Source organism: Poecilia formosa, unplaced genomic scaffold (assembly GCF_000485575.1).
Source record: "Poecilia formosa unplaced genomic scaffold, Poecilia_formosa-5.1.2 Scaffold88, whole genome shotgun sequence".
NCBI lineage: Eukaryota > Metazoa > Chordata > Actinopteri > Cyprinodontiformes > Poeciliidae > Poecilia > Poecilia formosa.
Window position 1 is genome coordinate 1,236,503 of NW_006800027.1, and position 19,568 is coordinate 1,256,070.

The following is a 19,568-nucleotide window of genomic DNA, read 5'->3' on the forward strand; positions in this document are numbered from 1 at the left end:
TCTGAGCCCTATTCGGGGGCGCCACTGTTTCACCAAATTTCTGAGGAGTTCTGTGTGTTCGGGAACCACGGCTCAGAATAAACGCAAAACATTTCCAACCAGAACTTCTCTGCATTCGTGCACTTGTTCTCAAAATAGTATTAAACTGACAAACTGTGTCTGACTCCTTCAGGCCACTTTGATGTAATGTCACTTTGGCTGTTTTTTTTTTTAAGCCAGGCTCAATGTTGAATGGGGCCCCAAGCAGAATTTGATTTGGGATCCCAATTTCAGACAACCAGCCACCACAGAGCCACCCTGTTTAAGTGTGTGAACATTGTGCATTTAAGACAACATGCAAAAGTACCTGATAGGCAAAGTGTAGCAATAGGTGGAGGAGGAAACATTACTCTTCATTACTCTATGCTCACTCTGACAACTACTTTGGCATGGATTTAAAGACTTTAAAGTAAAAAACTTGAGTGGGTTTGAAATTTTAAATGTTTTAAACTCTTGGTGTACCCTGATACAGTTACTGGGCAAACACCAATTAGCAATAGGCATCCTTTAAACCTGGATTTTACATATTACTGTTAATTTATTTAAGACTTTTGTAGACTGTGTGATTTCCTAAACAACTTAGCAGATTTAAAATGTATTCCCGGTCACTGAAGCCCTCAATCCAACCAACAACAAAACAACTCCTGGGACTTTTTTGAGAATCTTAATGGGGACACCTGCCTTTTGGACTGGGGGCTCAAAGCAGTAACTTCGTTTGCATATGCCTGGGGCCAGCTCTGGCTGGTTCAATGATGTTTTTCTTCTTTTCTTGAATTGATAAAGCACATCAAAGCCAATCCCAAGATCAAGTTGTCAAGCTAGGTTATTTTGAACCTTTCAGAGCTTCACTCATAACTCTTGGAGCAGGGAGATGCATACACAAGCACGCACATACACACGTATCCTCGTGGATGTCTTCATTGCTTTACCTCCTTCCTTTTCCCTCGTACTCCCCATATCTAATGTTCTCCACAGGGGCTCTCATGCAGAAAACCTTTTTGCATTTCATAGCAATCAAACTGGGCTTGTGAGCAATTACTTCTGATCGCCGCACAGTTGGCCTGGACTCTGTTTATCCGTGCCGACATGGGAATTCATGGGGAATAACTCAAGACAGCAGAGAGTTAAAAGGTATTTCTTTTTCAAGAGCAATGTGCCTCTGCCGGCATATCGGGCCTCCCCAAAGACGACTATGGGATGGCTCAATGCTCGTTTTAATTAACACATAAGCCTGTTGATGTTAATTAAAAAGGAGACAGGCGATTCCCCAATCAGAATAAAAACTCACAAAGAGGAGAGAGATGTCTATATGAACAGAGACAGTGTTGGCACTCAGTACTTATTACCTTGTTCAACTCACCTGCGATTGCAGGATTCATCCCTCGAGTGTTTCCACATTTCGTCATGTTGCAGTTACAAATTTCAATGTGTTTTAATGGGATTCTACGTGATAGACCGTGATTTTAGTTTCATCTAACCTCAGCTGTGCTGTGACATCAACATGGCTGGCTGCAACTGCATACCACACTTTTCAGATTTTTTACTCTTAAAATTTATGAGAAAATGAAAAAAAAAAAGAGGTTGTGAGGGGTATGAAAACCTTTGCAAGGCCAATGTTTATAAAAATCCAGGTGACCATAGCGTACCTATTAAAATCATTTTAGCCGTTCCGGTTCTACTTACTTCATGGGCTTGAACAGCGCTTGTCCATAGTTCTGGAAAGTCATGATCAACTTCAGCTGGGTGCCTCCGGATTTCATGGCTGGGAGGAAAACAAGTGAGACGTTAGGCTATAAAGTCACACCGTCGAAAGCGTAAACAAAGGCAAGCACACACTCCAACGAGGGACGCCATCACGTCTGCACAGCTGATTCTGCGTTTGCTAATCGTGAAGCTTTTGCGTGAATTCACAACGGATCTGCGTGTCTGTTAAACAATTTAGCAGACAGTGTGTAACGAAAGAGAAACAATTAGGGTTTCTGAAGCTGTGTGCGACGTAAAACAAACGTGACAACTTGCAAATGGAGAGTGATCTGAATTAATCAGAGAAGTTTCCTCCTCCTTTTAGGATCAATAGCTTGACATTTCTCTGCAAACCTCCATTGATTGCTCACATCGCCCGTGACGTCTTGTGCACATTAGCCACTTCCTTTGTCACTCAGACACGCTGACCTCCTGTACGCTGGAAGCTTATGTCTCTGACTATCAGTCATATCCGCGTCGTCTCCCACGGGGTGATGGATTCTGACGGCGAGCTTCCTGCCTCCCTCTGACTCAAACAAAAGGACCGCCAGGCCGAGCTAGTCCGAAAAGCCTTGTGTTCCTGTCACAATGGACCCGCGTTTTGAGGGGATTTGCTCATTTATTACAGCATATTAACTTGAGCACATTACAAAACACCGTGCCGCTGCCCAGCCCCAATATCAGGGTAAGCTCCCTGTAGTGCGCCAGATTGTTGGACGAGCGTACAGTTGTGTTCTGTGTTTACTGACTCTCTTAGTGCTGTCGTCTCGAGAGCGCTAACATTTTGTTTCTCTATTTTCTCCTGGCTTCTCCTTTTTTTTTGTTTGCATATGTCATCCTTGTATTCACATCCTCTCTGTTATGCTCTGTCTGTCTCAATCCATCCTACTCAGCGCTGGCAAGCTTTTTTTTTCCTTTTGCTGTGACTCATTTTCAAAAGCTTCTGGATTTTTTTTTTTTTTTTTTTTAATATATATACACTGTTTGACCCAGCAGTGCATAACCTCAGGTGTTCCACCGTTTTACTTCTGAAGAAAACATTCTGGGATTAAAGCCATATAACACATGCATAATTCTGCACATTGAATTAAGATGCACCCTGATGACCAAAATCTGCTGTTTTCTAGCTTGATCAGCCCTGACTGGTGACTGCCCGGTCTAAATAAAAATAAAAAATAAAAAATCAGATCACCAAGTGCAAATTTAACTCACCAGCAGGTCACACTTATGGTGCTCTTTGAAGTAGACACAGTCCAGAGGAGCTCATCTCAATTTGAGCTATTTTTAGAATCGGTGAAGCGTTGAGAATTAAGACAGACCACGAAGCAACAGAATAGATTTTCATGTTGTTCAAAGTCCTGATTTAAGCATGAATATCATATCTATGTTTATGGCCAAAGCTTAGACTTAAAGTAGTAGCATAAATAGTTTTTATCCGTATTTGTATGTAGCATGCACATGTATGCATGATATTGACAGCTCTTGAGTTCAAGGCCCCTTTTGTTGCTTTTATCTTAGTTAGCAATCTCAGTTAAAATAATGTTTGGACTTGAAGTAAACATCTAGAAAATGATTCAATCCATAACAAAAACGTTCACTTTGGTGGCAAATACATACATATATATGTAATATGGACATTGAAGGAACAGTAAAACTTTGTTTAGAGGCATTTTCATCTAAAAGACCCATATGAAGGTATTTAAAACAAAGTTGTTTCTTATATTTTATATTACCTGATGAGATATGTCTCTCATTCATTCAGGTTGCGAAAGAGCTCAGAAGAGCAAGACTTTGAGCAGCTGACAGGAAGAGGAAATGTAGTACAACAAAGATTTTTTGGGTTTTTTTTGTTTAGCTCTTGACAAAGCTAAACAGCGTCATTGCTGTTTTTGGAAATGTTGACAGAATTTGGGAAATCTGAAATTGAAATACTGAAACTGCTGTTGTTGCATTAGCCACTCTCACCATGTTAACTTCAGATATCAGCTGCTGAAGCGGCTGTTAAATATCAACATATTAATAATTTAGTCTTTGAAAAAAAAAGAATATAGTAAAAACCCTGTTTTACAGGTACAGCTCTGTGTGAGAGCACTTCTCTGCCTAATATAAATAATTCCCGACCGCTTATGACAGGAGGGCAATGAAATATTTCTACTGGTGTTCTTATATTGTCCTGTATTATAGCTCTTAGAGAGAAATTAGAATTGCCTTGGTATCAGCAGGTCAAAGCTTTACAGAAAATTGAGATTGGAAATCAGCTGCAAAAGTCTGATGCATCTCTACATGTAATAAATTTACTCAATCAAGGGCGGGTGGATAGTCTCCTGATGTAATCATGAAATGCTGGATCCTGTAGCGTTGGAGAAATTGAAAGCTATGACCTCAGTCTTATAAGCCAAGCTTCCAAATGTTGCCATAATTTGAATATTAAATGAAATCACCTCCATGCAAAAAGCCCGAGCATAGCTTAAGGCTTAAGTGATTGTTTCTTTTTGGATGTTATCTCCGTTGACATGAATTTACAATAACATTTACCAGCACAGTTTTGTTCTACAGGCCTCCCATCACCCCCCCAACACCCCCCCAGCAGCATTCAAAACTGCACCCCACTCCCCACGCCGTGATGATAAATCCATCGCGCCTTCACCTGTGCCTCTTTGTGCTTCCATGATTGTGATTTATGAGTTAAGCCGAATCCCGAACAAAAGGCCACAAACGCTTCCCAGCAAAGACAGACACAAAGGAGAGGAAAGAAACAAGCACGGTTTGGAAGAAAATGCTGACGAGGGAGGCTTTCTAATGCCATGTAGCTCATATGTGTTTTTGTAATTTCAGCCAAGCAGATATGAGTATAAAGGCTGTTTGCAACAATGTGGGTCACTGCTGAACGTGCTTCTGAAGACTGAAGATTACGCGGGGTTTTATTGCAGACAAAAGAGATGGAGGGACGACGACCAGGCGGATAGCTTAAAAAGGCTTGGGCATAAATGAAAATAATACAACTGCTAGATATTAATCCAAAAGAGTGATGGATTATAGTCGAAAAAGAACAACAACAAAAAAAAGAAAACAACTGCAGCTCATTTCAGTATGAATTTGGCTCAAATTTGTAGATGGAAAAATATTAAATATACTTAATGCCTGGTATAAATATTTATAACTTCCATGTAGTCTTTATATAACTATTTTAATTGCAAATACAACAAAAAATAAAAATTACATACGGGTTTTGACTTTTTGTTTGTAGGTTAATCAAGGGCAAGGACTCATCACTATAAAGGTATTAAATTAGACAATTACTTCCAAAAATCTTTGCAGTAATCTCATCAAAGATCAATTTTGCTGGGTTGTGAATAAATAAAAACAAGACTTACACTTCCCTTTCAAAATAATGGAATATATTAGGTTTGGAGTTGGAGAGAGAGGAAGAATAGTTAATGGGCAAATAATGACAAAATTACAACAAAAGACCGAGGAAAGTCATTGCCATTCTGTTATGATTATATTATGCAAAGATTGTAAGAAACCACTGGTGGAATAAAAAAAAGCTACAATTAGCATTTTTAATCCAGAAGGACACTGAAAAGCAAGATAACCAGCTTGAAATAACCTGGTGGAGTTTCTCAGGGTTAAACCTTCTCCCAGTATGTTATTATGTCAGATTTTCACCACATCGCTTTAATTTGATCTGTTATCCACGTCTTACTGTATGAACTACATACAGTAAGATCTCTAAACACAGAGATCCAGCACTTTGCATGTCAAAACACATTGCACGTAACTTAAGTGTTTTGACCATTTTAGACTAATAAATGCAAAAGTTAAAACATATGTACCTCAATTATTTCTACAGCAGTCAGGCTTTAAGTATGGATGGATGGATGGATGGATGGATGGATGAATGGATGGATGGATGGATGGATGGATGGATGGATGGATAGCTAAAACTGAATGCACATCAAACTTGAAAAGATGGTGGCAGCATTATGATGTGGGAGTGGTTGTCTTCTGAGGGAAACTGGTTATAGAATCAGGGGAGAATCAACAAGAAAATGAAATTTTCCCACACTCTTTTTCTTTTTGTCTTTTTCCCCCTACAATCCAGAGATGGAAAATTAAACAAATTCCACAAGTCTACAGCAAATATGTCGAAGTATATAGAAAAAGAAATCCATGTACATTCATCACCTCAGCCTGACTTGGCTGTGCCTCACCATTTCCCTACGACATGGCTCTGTCTGAGTGACTCACCAACGCTGGTGATCCGCTGAGTGACCAGGTCCTTCAGCAGGGCGTCCAGCACGGGGCTGTGCCTGGGGTACAGCTCGTATCGGTTGATCCCGATGTGGAAACGCAGCCAGTTGGGGTAGGATTCTGCTGTTGCCTCAGCAGTTGGAGAAAACTCGTCTTCGTCCTCGTTCCCCTCCTCATTATGCCTGGGGGACAATAAATCAAGAATGAGAGGGGAGGGCAATGTTTGACAGGAGTTTGTTTCACATAGGTTTAGTGATGTAAGGAAATATGTAGAGGAACATTATAAGACTATGCAGAAACTGAAAGTTTGTCATGATAGATAGATAGATAGATAGATAGATAGATAGATAGATAGATAGATAGATAGATAGATAGATAGATAGATAGATACTTTAAAAACACTAACATTAGTTAAGTATTTTCTCTATTACCATCATCTTCTTAACATTAACAGTTAGACATACAAAGAACTGATCACTGTTTTCTTGACTATTCAACTTACCATCCCTGGTTTCCTGTGGCTCTCGGATAAAACCTGATATCATTGTTGACGTTAAACAAAGTATCATCATCCGTGAGTGGAGGAAGGTCAACCTTGTATAAGGGATGCTCAAACAAAGCCGACAACCGTGAGAGAGCCTGGGCAGAGGCGGTGCGACCCACGCTCGCGTCACCGATCAGCGGCTTGCGCTCCTTCGCCGACGGTCCCGTCCGCCCGCGGGAGTCCCCGGCTCTGTCCACGCCCGCCGCGCTCTTTTCCAGCGAGTGGGACGTGAGGTTTGAGCTGGGCTCGTTGCTGAAATCCTGCAAGATCCTCAGCGTGTGCTTGTTAGGCCAGCCCGCCTCGGCGGCCGACCTGGCGCGCTGCTTCCCCCAGCCTTGAGAGTCCCTAGCCGGGTGCTGCGCGCACTGGCAGCCGCCCTCCTCGCCGTCCGCTCCGGCAGCTCTTTTCTCCAGCTTTGGCAGCAAGTCTATCATGATGTGCAGAGTGCACGCAACTAAAAACACCATGAGGATCAACACTCTGAATTTACGAAACAATATCATGGTTATTTATGGGCTTTTTTTTTTGTCTCCCTACAAACAGAGCAGGCTTTTTTGGTCCAACAGTAGTATGCTATGAGAAGGCAGCAATATAACTATCTTCCATTACCATTTTACTCACAATAAGCGCTAGGAATCCCATCGTATTTAAGAGTCATGTTTAATTTGTAGTGGTCCAAAATCTTCATGTCCTGACAGGTGGACTTGCATGTAAAGCGCTCTTCCTGTGTTGCCTTCTTGAGCTGGATGTTGGTGTCAGGAGGACGGCGGTGGGAATAAATGTTTCAGAAGATGTAACAAAGAGGAGCAGGGTCCCGTTAAACGCATCGATGCTCTTCCTTTAACCTGCTTCCCAGCGCGGAGTGAGACATCAAACCAGCCATAACTGCTTTCTGTTCAAATGTAAAGTCACAACAGAGGTAGATTTCACTTAATCCGCTTTCCAGTGATAGCTGCAATTAATTTCTAAGACCAGAAATTGAAGAGGAAGAAGTAGAAGAAAAACATTCCGTAAAAAGAGGATGTTATCGGGTGCCTGGATGCTCGGATGCTGCTCCACTTCTTCTTCTCTTTTTTTTTTTTTTGTTTTTTTCCCTACTGCGAGGGTCGCTGAAGTGAAATCAGATGCTGCCTGGCAGGTGTTGCGATCCAGGTCGTGATTTTGTCCTCTCAGCACCACCTTGTCTCTCCCTCCAAGTGTTCGTCCAGGGTGGGTCTGCTAAATCTTAGACATCTGAGCCCAGCCTCGGTGGCGTCATGAGGAAGAGATTGGCTGCGTCCCCGCACATACAAGCAGCGCCACTGTGACATGAAAGGCGAGCTTTAGGGATGAAACGCTCGGGGAGCCGACAAGTTGCAACTCTCTGGTGTGCAGCCAGAGGGCGTTGGCGCAACCTGAAACTTCCGGAGGTCCAATTTTATTTTATTTTATTTTATTTTATTTTATTTATTTATCTATTTTTTCAACCCCCTACAGGTTAAGTCTAATGGTTCTAAAAGTGAGATTTCTGGACACTGAATATTTAATTACTTTAGTATAATAACGATTATGTTACAACTCTTAAAGTTGTAGTGCTTTGAGATAAATTAATCTTTTATTGGAGTGAACATTTGAGAAATATTAACATTAAAATAAGACAGTATTTTGCAAAATAATGACCACATTTACAGGTTTTTCTTTGCACAGGTCTCCCTTGGTAGTACCCAGTGAAAGCTTGGTAAACTCTCACTAATCTAGTCCCTTAAAGCTCTTTCTTACGCATCACGTAAAAAAAACAAAAAAAGAAAGAGAAAAAAAGAGGTCTTTAAGTCTTTACTGGACTTAATAATAGGAATTAAAAATAAACAGATTCAAAGCAAATAGAAAGTGACGGTCAACAGACTGTGTTACTCTCAAGGTATCAAACTTCTATAATTGAGCAAGTGCTCTGTCTTTCATTAACTAATTAGTCCATAACCAATCAAAAGGCACCACGTAGTTTGTGATGCCAATTACAGATTCTTATCTTTTCCAAATAGCAGAGTAAAAAATTAAGCTCATAACGTAATCACAAAATAGTATTTTGTATGAAGTTTAAAAAAATGTATATGGCTCCTACATGTTCAGGTCGGGATCCCACTCGGGGCCACAGATATATAGGGTCTTGAGATATTCTTGAAAATATAACCCAAATGCCAAAAAAGCAATAATAAGAAAGCACAGGCGTTTTGTAAATAGTGTAAATCATACAAAACCCAACTTAAACAAATAAAATCAACATATTGGCAAATATTTTGGCTGTCGATTGAACAATACCATGAAGAATCAAAGTCAAAAGCTTCCTGCTCTTTTTTATTTTTGACTCAGAAACTGGAAAGTTTGAGAACCACCACTGCTACAGATCATCCTTAATACTGAATTCTCTCTTATGTTTTCTCCTCTTCGGTTCTCCTTACAAGTTTCGAAAGCTTATGGTTTGGGGACTGAAACAACCAGCATGATGGGACAAGCTTTATGTTGTGGCTGATGAACAATTTCTCCTTGCTCATTTGACCATAACATAAGGAGACCAAATAACAGCAGCTGATACGGCACGATTAGGGCAGCCCAGGAGAGTGAGCATGCGAACTGGAGCATGTGAGGCTGCTGTGTGCGAGCGTGGGCACAGGTTAACCCAGAAGCTGATTTACTGTCTGCTTTCCTCTGCAGGAGAAATTTAAGGGAGTTAATCCCACAAGTAGAACCATTGAAGAGCTTTTTTTTTTGGGCTGCAGAGGAGCTTCCAGCAGCAAAAACAACAAAACCATTGACTGACCAAGTAAGATGTCAGTTGAAAGCTTAAAAGGGGAGGAGTGTGTTTTAAAGGCTGGCCATGATGGTGATGGAGAAACTATCTTTTCCTTTTGTTTTCTTATAATTACAATTAAATTTCAAACAGTCAAACCAAAAATGACAACAAATTGTTTTCCATCTAACAGTTTTTTTCTCGTTCTTTCTTAGTCTTTCTTTCTTTGTCATAAAGCATAAGTGTGTGATGATTTAATTTGAGCATTTTAAATAACATAACCAAAAGTGTACCATTACATAGCAATCGAGAAATGACATAGGAGGATCTTTATACTCAAAGTAACACATACAAAACACGCTGGCGACAGAGTTGGTGCTAGCCTATGATGGATGTCTATCAAAATGTAATCAAGGCCAAGAAAGTGCCTGAACAAGTCTTTATGTTGTAATATTTCAATCACTATTAGTTAGTAACCTTTCTATTTGTAGCATTTACACAAATGGCTCTTAGATTTAGTGGATAACAACAGACTGTATGGCAGTAAAACAGTGGAGGTTTAGTAAAGTGATGTGCAGAAACGTTTTCCTTTTTACACATCGAAATGTATGTTTGCTGGAAAAACTCATATGTCAGAATAACACCCTGAATTTGGGCCATTCCAAGAGAAAGTCTAAGGTTGTATTCAAGTGGTAGACTGCCAAAGGATAGGAATAAAGGCTTGTAGATGTCACTTTTTCTTGTTTTTCTAACAGTGAGGAGGTTTTTAAAAAATATTTTAATTTACCTAATTTTTCACACTGTAAGCAAAAATAAATATGGGCCCTCTTCCACCCGTCTGTGCGTTGGCAAAAAGAAACATTTGTATCACAAAGAACATGAAATTTGTGTGCTACAAATTAATTCAGTGTTTATTTCTTACATGAAAATGTAGTCATTTAAAAAATGCTCAGTTTACACTTTTTTTTTTTACAGGAAACATAAGGGTTTGTGTTCCAGCGTTTTCTTGCCTCAATGATTAATTTCACTCAAAGGTGGATTTTTGTCCAAAATGTTAAAGTGAAAGGATTTATTACAGCAATAAGAGATTGATGTTAATGATTTTTACACATCATTACCAGGGATTCCAAGTAACCATGAACGCATCATTCCACACTAAAATAGTACAATTATTGACTTCACACACATGTATTTCTATCAAAAGGGCAGAGTTTATACTCATCCTTTCTCTCCAGCGGCTCTGGCAGGATGGGACTTGTTGCAGCTGCTTCTTTTGTTACACAACTAATAACTGCTTGGGAGCATAAATGCTAAAGACCACCAAACACGTTCACTGAAAACACTATTCCTTTTTAAGCAAAGGTTCTTGGGAGTTTAAACCTCCACTTTTCTAACTTCCTGTGACACCTAGCTATGCTGCAGTGCAAACAGGATCAAGTTGTGCTGTATTTTTATGTCCATCTTCTACCATAGAATTACAAAAACCTTGTAAGCATTTATGTTTACAAAATAAGACATTACAGTAATTAAAAAACAGGAAAACATTATGCAAGGGTTCAGTTAATTCTCTCCAAACCGAGTACAAGGCAGACATCTGATTCGAAAACTTTGAGTTCTTCTGTGAGAGAATGTTTCTCTTTAGACTGAACTTTGAGGTTTGTAACACTTTTGAAAGTTAAAATATTTATTTTCAGAAAATCGAAACCCCAAAAGAGCATAAACTATTTCACCTATTTCAAACAGAGACCCCTGTCAGACATGCACATCCATCCATCCATCCATCCATTTTCCTTCACCCTTGTCCCTCAATGGGGGTCGGGAGGGGTGCTGGTGCCTATCTCCAGCTCACGTTCCGGGCGAGAGAGACATGCACATAAAGAATGTAATTTTAATCAAAGGTTTAAATCATGCTAACTACATTCCTCACATATTATTCCTTGATTTTAGACATTTTGCAGTCAAAATACACCCACCTGCTGCAGCAGAGGTTATCTGTCTATTTCCTGATGAATTTGGAAAACCTTTTCATGTTAACTATGGGAACGCTGCAGACTGAAAGCAATTACTGCCATTGGCACTTGGGTCTGGGCTGGGCTAGATTTCTGTCTAACTTGGAATAAATGACCCGCACTTTAAAGCCTTAAAGTTTCACTTTGCCAAATGCAGACTTTTGTCTGCCAGAAACCAATAGCGAAAGTCTAGTTAAGCACTTTGTATTTAGCTCTGTCAAATCATACCAAAGTCAGAAATCTAAGCTAATTATGCATATTTTCTTGGCTTGCTTGTGCTTGCTTTGCACGACTCATGGCTTGGGCCAAACTGGAAGAGCTTCTTCTGGCTTCTGTCTCTCCTCCCAAAGGTGTTGAGCTGGATTGTGTAGCCACGGCTAGATTTGTTCACCCAAATAAAGCAGGATCTAAAAGTTAACAAGCCCATGAAATGATATCCCTATTGCGAGCTTGGCGTCCAAATGTACAACTAGCAAAAAAAATAAATAAATAAAAAATAAAAAGTTATGCACAGACATAACTGGATACTTCCAATGTCAAAGTTATCTGTGAATTATATAATTTTCAGCCACACAAAACCCCTAAAAAAACAATAATAAAAAAACACAAGAGGGATTTTGTATCATTTGGAGGTGCAAGTGAGAACCAGTTGCTTTTGGCACACAATATCCATGTGGTGTTGCCAGTGGGAAGAGAACAGATTCAGTCATTTTCGCTTGTCTCTTTCAAGAGGGCAGGTTCAGACTGAATTTCTTATATCAAGGCAGAAAATGTATCTTATGAACAGACATGTATTTTGCTATATGTATTTTAAAATGCATGTTTTCTCATGCAGTTTGTGTTTTAAGCTACTGGGTAGATAGACCGCTCATCCTCGACTTGTGTCTGGAAGGATAAAAAAGATTTTTATTGCAGACTAGTCTAATTATTGTTGTGATCAAGTGGTATTTATGTGAAGTTGGATTATTGGTTATTTCCTGAGGCAACGAGCTGCATTTGAGGCTGAAGCACAGCATCAAAGTCGTTTCTTCTATTGGTGGCGCAGAAACACGACACTTCGTGATCTTCAGAGTCTCCTTAAGAGACGTTTACCCGGCTGGTTCGGCTCTCTGGTCGTATTTTGTTTTGATGGCAACGCAGAGCATTTAGGAAAATTGCTTGAATTTTTCTGAGGCAAACCATTACGGATATTTATACCTATAAATAATACATATGACGAGAAAAAAAGAAAAAAAACAACAAATGCAAATGAATAAACATAAATTTGAACAGAATAGTTTTGTAATCTAATGCATTTTTGATATCTTCATGATTTTCTGTATAAAATAGCTAGTAATGGAAAACAAGAATGAGAGAAAAACTAACACATCAGATGAGACAAAGAAATAAAAAAAATCATTACAAAACAGATGAAAGAAAAACAGGAACTTACATGCATAGGTTGGGATAATCCATCCATCCATCCATCCATCCATCCATCCATCCATCCATCCATCCATCCATCCATCCATCCATCGTCTTCCACTTATCTCAGATAGGACTGCAGAGGTAACAAAAGTGAAAAAGAGTAAACTTTTCCTTCTTATTCTTGAGGATTTTCTGGCATTTTCAGTCCAAATAGAAAATATATGCTTTCCAGTAAATTCTGGATCCCAGTTCAGTGGGATCTGATAAATTTTCCTCCAAAAATTAGGGAATTAATTTCCACTGAAAATGGTTAATCCTGTGACGATCATTAGAACGTTGCTATTCAGGATTCGGAAAAAAAAAGAAAAAAAGAAAAAAGAAAAAAGTTTGCCCTGTTTGTTCCTCAGACTATTAGTTTGGTGTTGCACAAACACAACGGTGAGATCGTGACCACAAAAAAGATTGGTGCAGGTCTGACAAGGGATTCAAAGAAGCCTCAAAAGATTATGAAATCAAGCATTCGACTGTACAAAAAGAAAAAAAAAAAAGATGCAAAAGTCGAGGACATTAAAAACAGCAGGCAAAATGTCCAGTCTTGGCAATCCAAGAAAGTTTATCCTGAAAACAGACTGCAGGATGTTAAAGGGGCCTCTAAAACCACTAGGGCAGACTCTTGCTAATGTTGATATGAAAGTTCATGCTTCTGCAATCAGAAAGTATCTAGACAAGTTAAACCTGTACGGGAGGTGTGCATGGGCGCATGTTTAGAAACCAGAGCAGAGGAAATATTTGGCATAGACAAAATCCAGCATTCAAGACAAACAACTATGACAAATCAACTCTGAAGAAATCCCTCAAAAACGACACGGCTGAAAGTGAGGAGTGGAACAAGTTTTCTTTCAACCAATGTCAGACAACAATCCTCTCATAAATTAGGTGATGAATGTGTCCTTGCTTTCCCCTTTATTAATTTATTTTTTATTGATTTTTTTTGTTTGTTGAGTAGAGTGCTGTTGGAGTTTACTTTTAATTAAATTATTTTTTTGCTTACCACTTTTTCCTCGCATTGCTATTTTCTCCTACTTCCCATCGATGCATCTGCAGTGATTACTTTACAGTGATTACATTAACTTTGTCATTTTTTTTCCTGTCCTTATCTGGATTGCTTTGATATTTATGTCTTTACACTCAATAAATAAATGACATTTTCGTGAATTGGTGCTGCATAAATAAACTGAACAGAAAATAAATGAACTCATTTATATTTGAAAAGAAGAGAGCAGAGAGAGAAAAAAAAATGGTGACCTGAAATCAAAGATTGAAAAGAAAAAATCAAAAGATACTCGGGATTCAGGTCTTATTTGGCACATTGGAGTTCTCAGAGAAATATGTTTGTGTCTGTCTCTGTGTCTGAAAGATTGACCCGAGGGCTTGTCTGTTCCTGAGGTAGGCAGCAAGACTATTCAAAGTTCAACTTGATTTCCCAGACCTCACGGATCAAGATACAAGAGCAAAGTTTCAAAGTGATGCAGACCGATAACTCTGGCCAAGATGAAGCCACATCACCGGTCTGATCCAGTGAATCAGACGTACACACATCTCCCAAAGGAGCAATGGTGAGAAAAAAAAAAAAAAAGAAACATTTTTTATGACCGTCTTCCATGAAAGGATAAAAACTCCATCAGTTCAAGTTCGGGCTGGCAGTTATACGAGTGTGATGATTTGTTAACAGTTCATTTCAAGATGAAAGATAAATGGGTGTGTAAATTTTCTAGGCGCAGAAGTTATAATTGGGGACTAATCTCAGGCAGTAAAGCAATGAAAATGTTCAGAATCGGCTCGATGTTGGGTGTAACAGGCTGATGAAGGAAAGGAAAGGCTGACTGAGGGACTCTGAGCTGGTGACTGAAATGGAGAGAAGCGAAGTGAGTGTGAGGGTGGGTGCTGAGCAGTGACACATTTATTCACTTGACAGAGAACAAGCTGGAAAATGGACTTCTTTGGGGACATGTGAGGGACATTGTGTGAAAGGAGGCCATAGTTGATGGTAATTTCTAGGCTATACTCTAAAGAAAAAATCTTCTAACCCCTAAACATAAAATCTGTTTTATCAATGAAGCAAGTTTTATTTCCACGAGTTGGGAGTTTAATTGTTGTAAAGTCAATGTTGTTCTCAAGCTTTCAGGCTTAAAACAAAGACATCAAGCAAGAATGAATAATTCATCAGTCTTACAGCGCAAGGCAGAAATTTTCATTTGCGTTGAATTGCTCAAAATTTCCACATTACGACCACAAAGTATTCAAAAAAGGTTTTATGCAAAAGAATCTCGCAGAGCACCATCTTGTTGAGAAGTCGGTGGATAACGACGCATGATTTTCAATGTTTCAACAAACAAAAATCTGAAAAGTAGGGTGTACATTTGTATTCGACCCGAGTCGATGCTTTGCACAAACACTTCTCTCTGAAATTATAGCCGGAAATGTTTTTGGGGAGGCTCATTGGCTCCAACAGCTTTTTACATCTACAGAAACCCATTCTGCTTTGCAAAATGGCTCAAGCTCTGAAAGAGTCTTAAAAAAGTCTTAATTAGATTTAGGTCTGAAACTGTGACGATGCCGCACGTTTAATATGGTTTGATTGAAACCCTGTCATGTTGCTCCGGTTGTGTTTAAAGCTACTGAGGTGATTCTTTGCCTCAGTTGCACGACTTTGAGGCCTTCAAAGGTCATTTTCTGAGACTCAATTACACACAGACTGCCAATTAGAAGCCCTTAGAGTCAATGGGTTTTATTTAGAGGTATCAAATTGAATCTGTCTGTAAGCAAATTGCTACAAAAGTCTTCACATATTTATTTGGAAAAACAATTTGGAAGCCATGCATGCATAGTTTTTCTTTTCAACTTTACAGTTTTGTGAAACTTGATGCGGATCTGTCATATTAAATCTCAATAAAACACACTGGAGATTGTGCAGCAAATTATTTTCATGTACAGGCTGCTCTTAATTTGCAAGTCATAACAGGAAACAGAACAAGACTGGTGGTCCCATTGTGCTGATCGGTGTATTGTGAGCCCTCACAGAGCAGAGGAAGATAAAGGAAATGAGCGGACAGCAGGCTTTGACCTTGAAGTGTGTGTTGTTGTTTATACTTTCTAAGGCCGGGTGTGTGTTCCCAGAGACATGACAGCTACTGCGGCCGCTGACCTGTCCGTCATCCGAGGACTTGGGCGTGAACCCTTTTTCTGTCTGTCATCCACTCATCAGCTGACAGTGTAGCTGACAATGTATTGTTACTCACTGTCCCAATTCATTGCACAATCAAAGGGCAGATGATCGACGTCTGTTGTCTGTACTTCTCCTTTCGCTTTCTAAAAATCAGCATAAAACAAGTTGTGGGATTTATTTTGTTTTCTTTTTCTGATGTTGTCATGTCTTGAAAATGCAAACGCAACGTTCCTTTGAGTGCAGCTGTGAAAATTAATGTCTTTTTGGTGTAATATAGACCGAGCCTGACTCAAGAATTGTTGGCAGCATGTGGAAAGCAGTGCAGGCTCACTAACCCAGACTTATTACGCCTGCATTAACAGAAAAAAAAATATGATACTGCTTTTAAACAAGCATTTGAAAACCTACTTACTGTTTTCTTATATCAATAATTAATCTTTCTGATAACCGACTATTTTTGCCACAGAAGAAATATTTTTCTTTTTGTCTTGGATAAAAGCAATTTGGTAATAGAACGCTTTTGTTTTAAATGGTGTTATTACTTAAACCTATCACACTGTGGGAATCTTATAACAGGCCAAGCCTGACCCGCTAAGAAGAACACGCACTGCAACCTTAAGTTTAATTGAAAGGTCTAGCACAGCTTTCAAAGTTGTTGTTTAGAGGCTGTGTTGAGTGAGTTAGTTAAGCTCTGGAACCAAATACACGAGATGTTGAAATGTGAATAAACTGTTGGCTTCCTTAAGTCTAGACAGAAAACATCACAGTGAGCTGCAGCTTACCCAAAGATTGCTTCATCAGGTCGTTTTTAATCCTGTCTCAGCTTTTTAAATACATATTGAAATACTTCTGTTTATTTCATGTTTAATTTTTCTTTTCTTGCTAAATTTATTTCTTGTTTTCAAAATATTTCACATCTCTGTTCCTTGGTCCTTTTTAAAGCATTTGAATCCCCTAATGCACGAAGCGTATGTTGAACTTGACCTGCAGATCATCAGACATGGTTCTTTTCATCAGAAATTGTAAGGACTATTTTTTTTTGAAGTTTTGAAGTTTTTTTTAAAGATTTAATCAATAATGTCAGTACACCACAAACCCATTATACCAATCCAGATTTTGAGGATGTGACTAATGAAACAAGAGCAACTTTATTAAGCCTTAATTTATTTACTAAAAAAGATGGCTCTATAAGCAGTCTGGTGAGTTTTAAAGGCATTCAGACAAAATGTTAAGGCATTCTGATCAACCCACACTACTGAGTTTCTAAACTGTTTAGGAACGATGTTTTAAAGGTAAGGACAGCCTGCTCTGGCTCAAAGCGTGATGAAATACGCCGCTGAAGGTTCTACCTGGAGCGCAGGGTTATCATGACATCTTGATGGTCATTGACCAGGAAAACAGCTCGTGTGCTGATGTGGCACTCTCCACGCTGATTTGTGTATTTACAGTTCAGTTTGTGAACAACAGGCTAGCCATTCACTCTCGCCGCCTCCCCACGACTTTAACAGGCAGTTTGTTGCTCAAGAGTCTGTCATAACTCTACAGTAATCCGTCGTGGGCCACATCCTGTTAGTGCTCTGCTCCCACTCGCTTGTTGACACACAGGTCATTGCGGGGCATTCACTTTGGCACTAAGATTCAGACATAAAACGATGTGACAGACACTCAAATATAGAGAGCAATAGGCATTTCTTTTCCCATTACGGTGCCAGTGTGTGTGCACGATGGCATGTCCCCTGTTGTGTTTGGCCACGACTTTTCATCCAGGAAGCCCATAATTAGACAGGACCGGCCTCTGCCAAGGAAGGATGAGGTTAAGGAGTGGGAGTGAGTGGCCTGTTTTGCTCTGTGGTTTTTAAAACGAAGCGTAATTATAGGAGAGACACCCCTGCTGGACCTCAATGACACATTTCCTGTGATTACAGGAAATGACCGGTATTGATTGTAAGAAGAGAGGAAGAGTCATGTTTAATTGCATTAGAATAATTGCTTATTGATGGCCGGGGTGAGGCCTGTCGCTAATCATAAAGCTGTAGCCTGTCAGGTGTGAAACCTGTTTACGCCACAGCGGCCAGAAAGTTGGGAAACTCACTTGACCTCACCTTGTGGTTAAGTGAGTAAATTTCATCAGGTCTGAAAGCAGCGCAGTCCAGGAATTCTAGAAAAAGACGCGAAAGATCAGGACTATTTTCTACCCCCTAATCTACAGATAAACGGAAATTTTGTTCCACACTTAAAGGAGTTAAACGGTGTAACTGCTTCCTTTTTAAATCCCCTGAATGAATCAAATTAAGTTTCGACTGATTTTTCAAAACCTGCCAAGTAGGCATGAGCATAAATATGAGTAATATTTTTCTGGGTCACCTTGTGCACCACTCAGTCGTTATTGAGGATGTACGCCCTGGCTTTGCAGTTTCTCCTGCATTATGATTTTGTAGCTCTTTATTCTTCTAACAAGAGTAGAAATAAGGCCTGCAGATGCTTTCTGGTGTTTTGAAAAAAGACTAACAGTAGTCTAAAATTAGACTGAACCACACTCTTGGACATGTTGTGTTTTCAATGAGCTGCTTATTTATTTGGAGAAAGTCTGTGGACATCAATCTTCAAGTCCTGCCACAGATTCAGAAAATAATTAAGGTCTGTGCTTTGACTGGACCACTCTAAAAACTGCGTATGGTTTCATCCAAACCACTCAATTGCAGCTCTAACTTGATGTTTAATGCTGAGGGAAAATACTTCCTGGCCACAGTATTTGCACCAGTTTTGCCCTGTATTTATCATGATCCCATCAACTCTGATTGTTTCTGCTTTAGGGAAGCCTCTCTACCACCGCCTTGATTCCTGGTATTTAGTGTTTCCACAAATGGCTTTTACCATTGAAAGTCCAAAAAGACCAAGCTTGTCTTTTGGACAATCTGACCAGATTAAAGTCCATCAGATGTCTGCCGTGTTCCCAATGCGACATGTGGAAAACTGTACCTGTTATGGATTTCTTTCTCTTTGCTAGTCATGCCAAAGAGAAATAAATCCCACTCTCTGAGTTTTAAGCCTTATTTAAAGTTATCCAGAACTTTCTCATGTGCTTCTTGGTCTTCAAGAAGCGTTGTTTACAAAAACCAGAGAAGGCTTCACGGAATAACAGGATTTATAATGAGATTAAATCACGCTCGAGACTCTGTTTACTAAAATAAGGGCCAAATCAGCAGCTTGCATTGGGTTTTTATTTAAGGGTGTCACAGTAAAAAGGAGCAGAATGCAAATTCATACCAGAGTGAAAGACACCAGTTCCCCAAAAATAGCTTTCCTTCATAGTTCATTAGAAATCATAGCACAGTTTTTTAGATGACAGGGATGCAGTAACAGATATGGTAATTGTGCTGTCAGCAGCATCATGTTTGCCTGTCTTGTTCACTAGCTCTGTATTTCTGTCCACGTCTCACAGTGGATGTGTTTTGAGCAAACCAGACAGCTTTGATCTTCAGCCAGGGACGGCGGCTTCGGGGCAGGCCATGGTGCAGAAAGTTGCCCCGCTCCCAGGTCACCGCGGTCTGGAAGCCAACATGGGATCACAGAATAAACAAG

General features: G+C 39.6%; 1 protein-coding gene across 1 annotated transcript in view; it reads right to left on the reverse strand.

Moving 5' to 3' along the window:
* fam20ca (FAM20C golgi associated secretory pathway kinase a) overlaps positions 1-7,923 on the reverse strand; it is a 41,312-nt gene extending 33,389 nt beyond the window's left edge. Inside the window, exons 1-3 of the mRNA XM_007557397.2 lie at positions 6,539-7,923; positions 6,034-6,218; positions 1,723-1,801 (exon numbers count right to left, since the gene is read on the reverse strand). Of these exons, the coding sequence (XP_007557459.1) occupies positions 1,723-1,801; positions 6,034-6,218; positions 6,539-7,083 (809 nt within the window). The 5' untranslated portion in view covers positions 7,084-7,923. The remainder of the gene's footprint in view (positions 1-1,722; positions 1,802-6,033; positions 6,219-6,538) is intronic.
* Between the last annotated feature and the right edge of the window lie 11,645 nt (positions 7,924-19,568).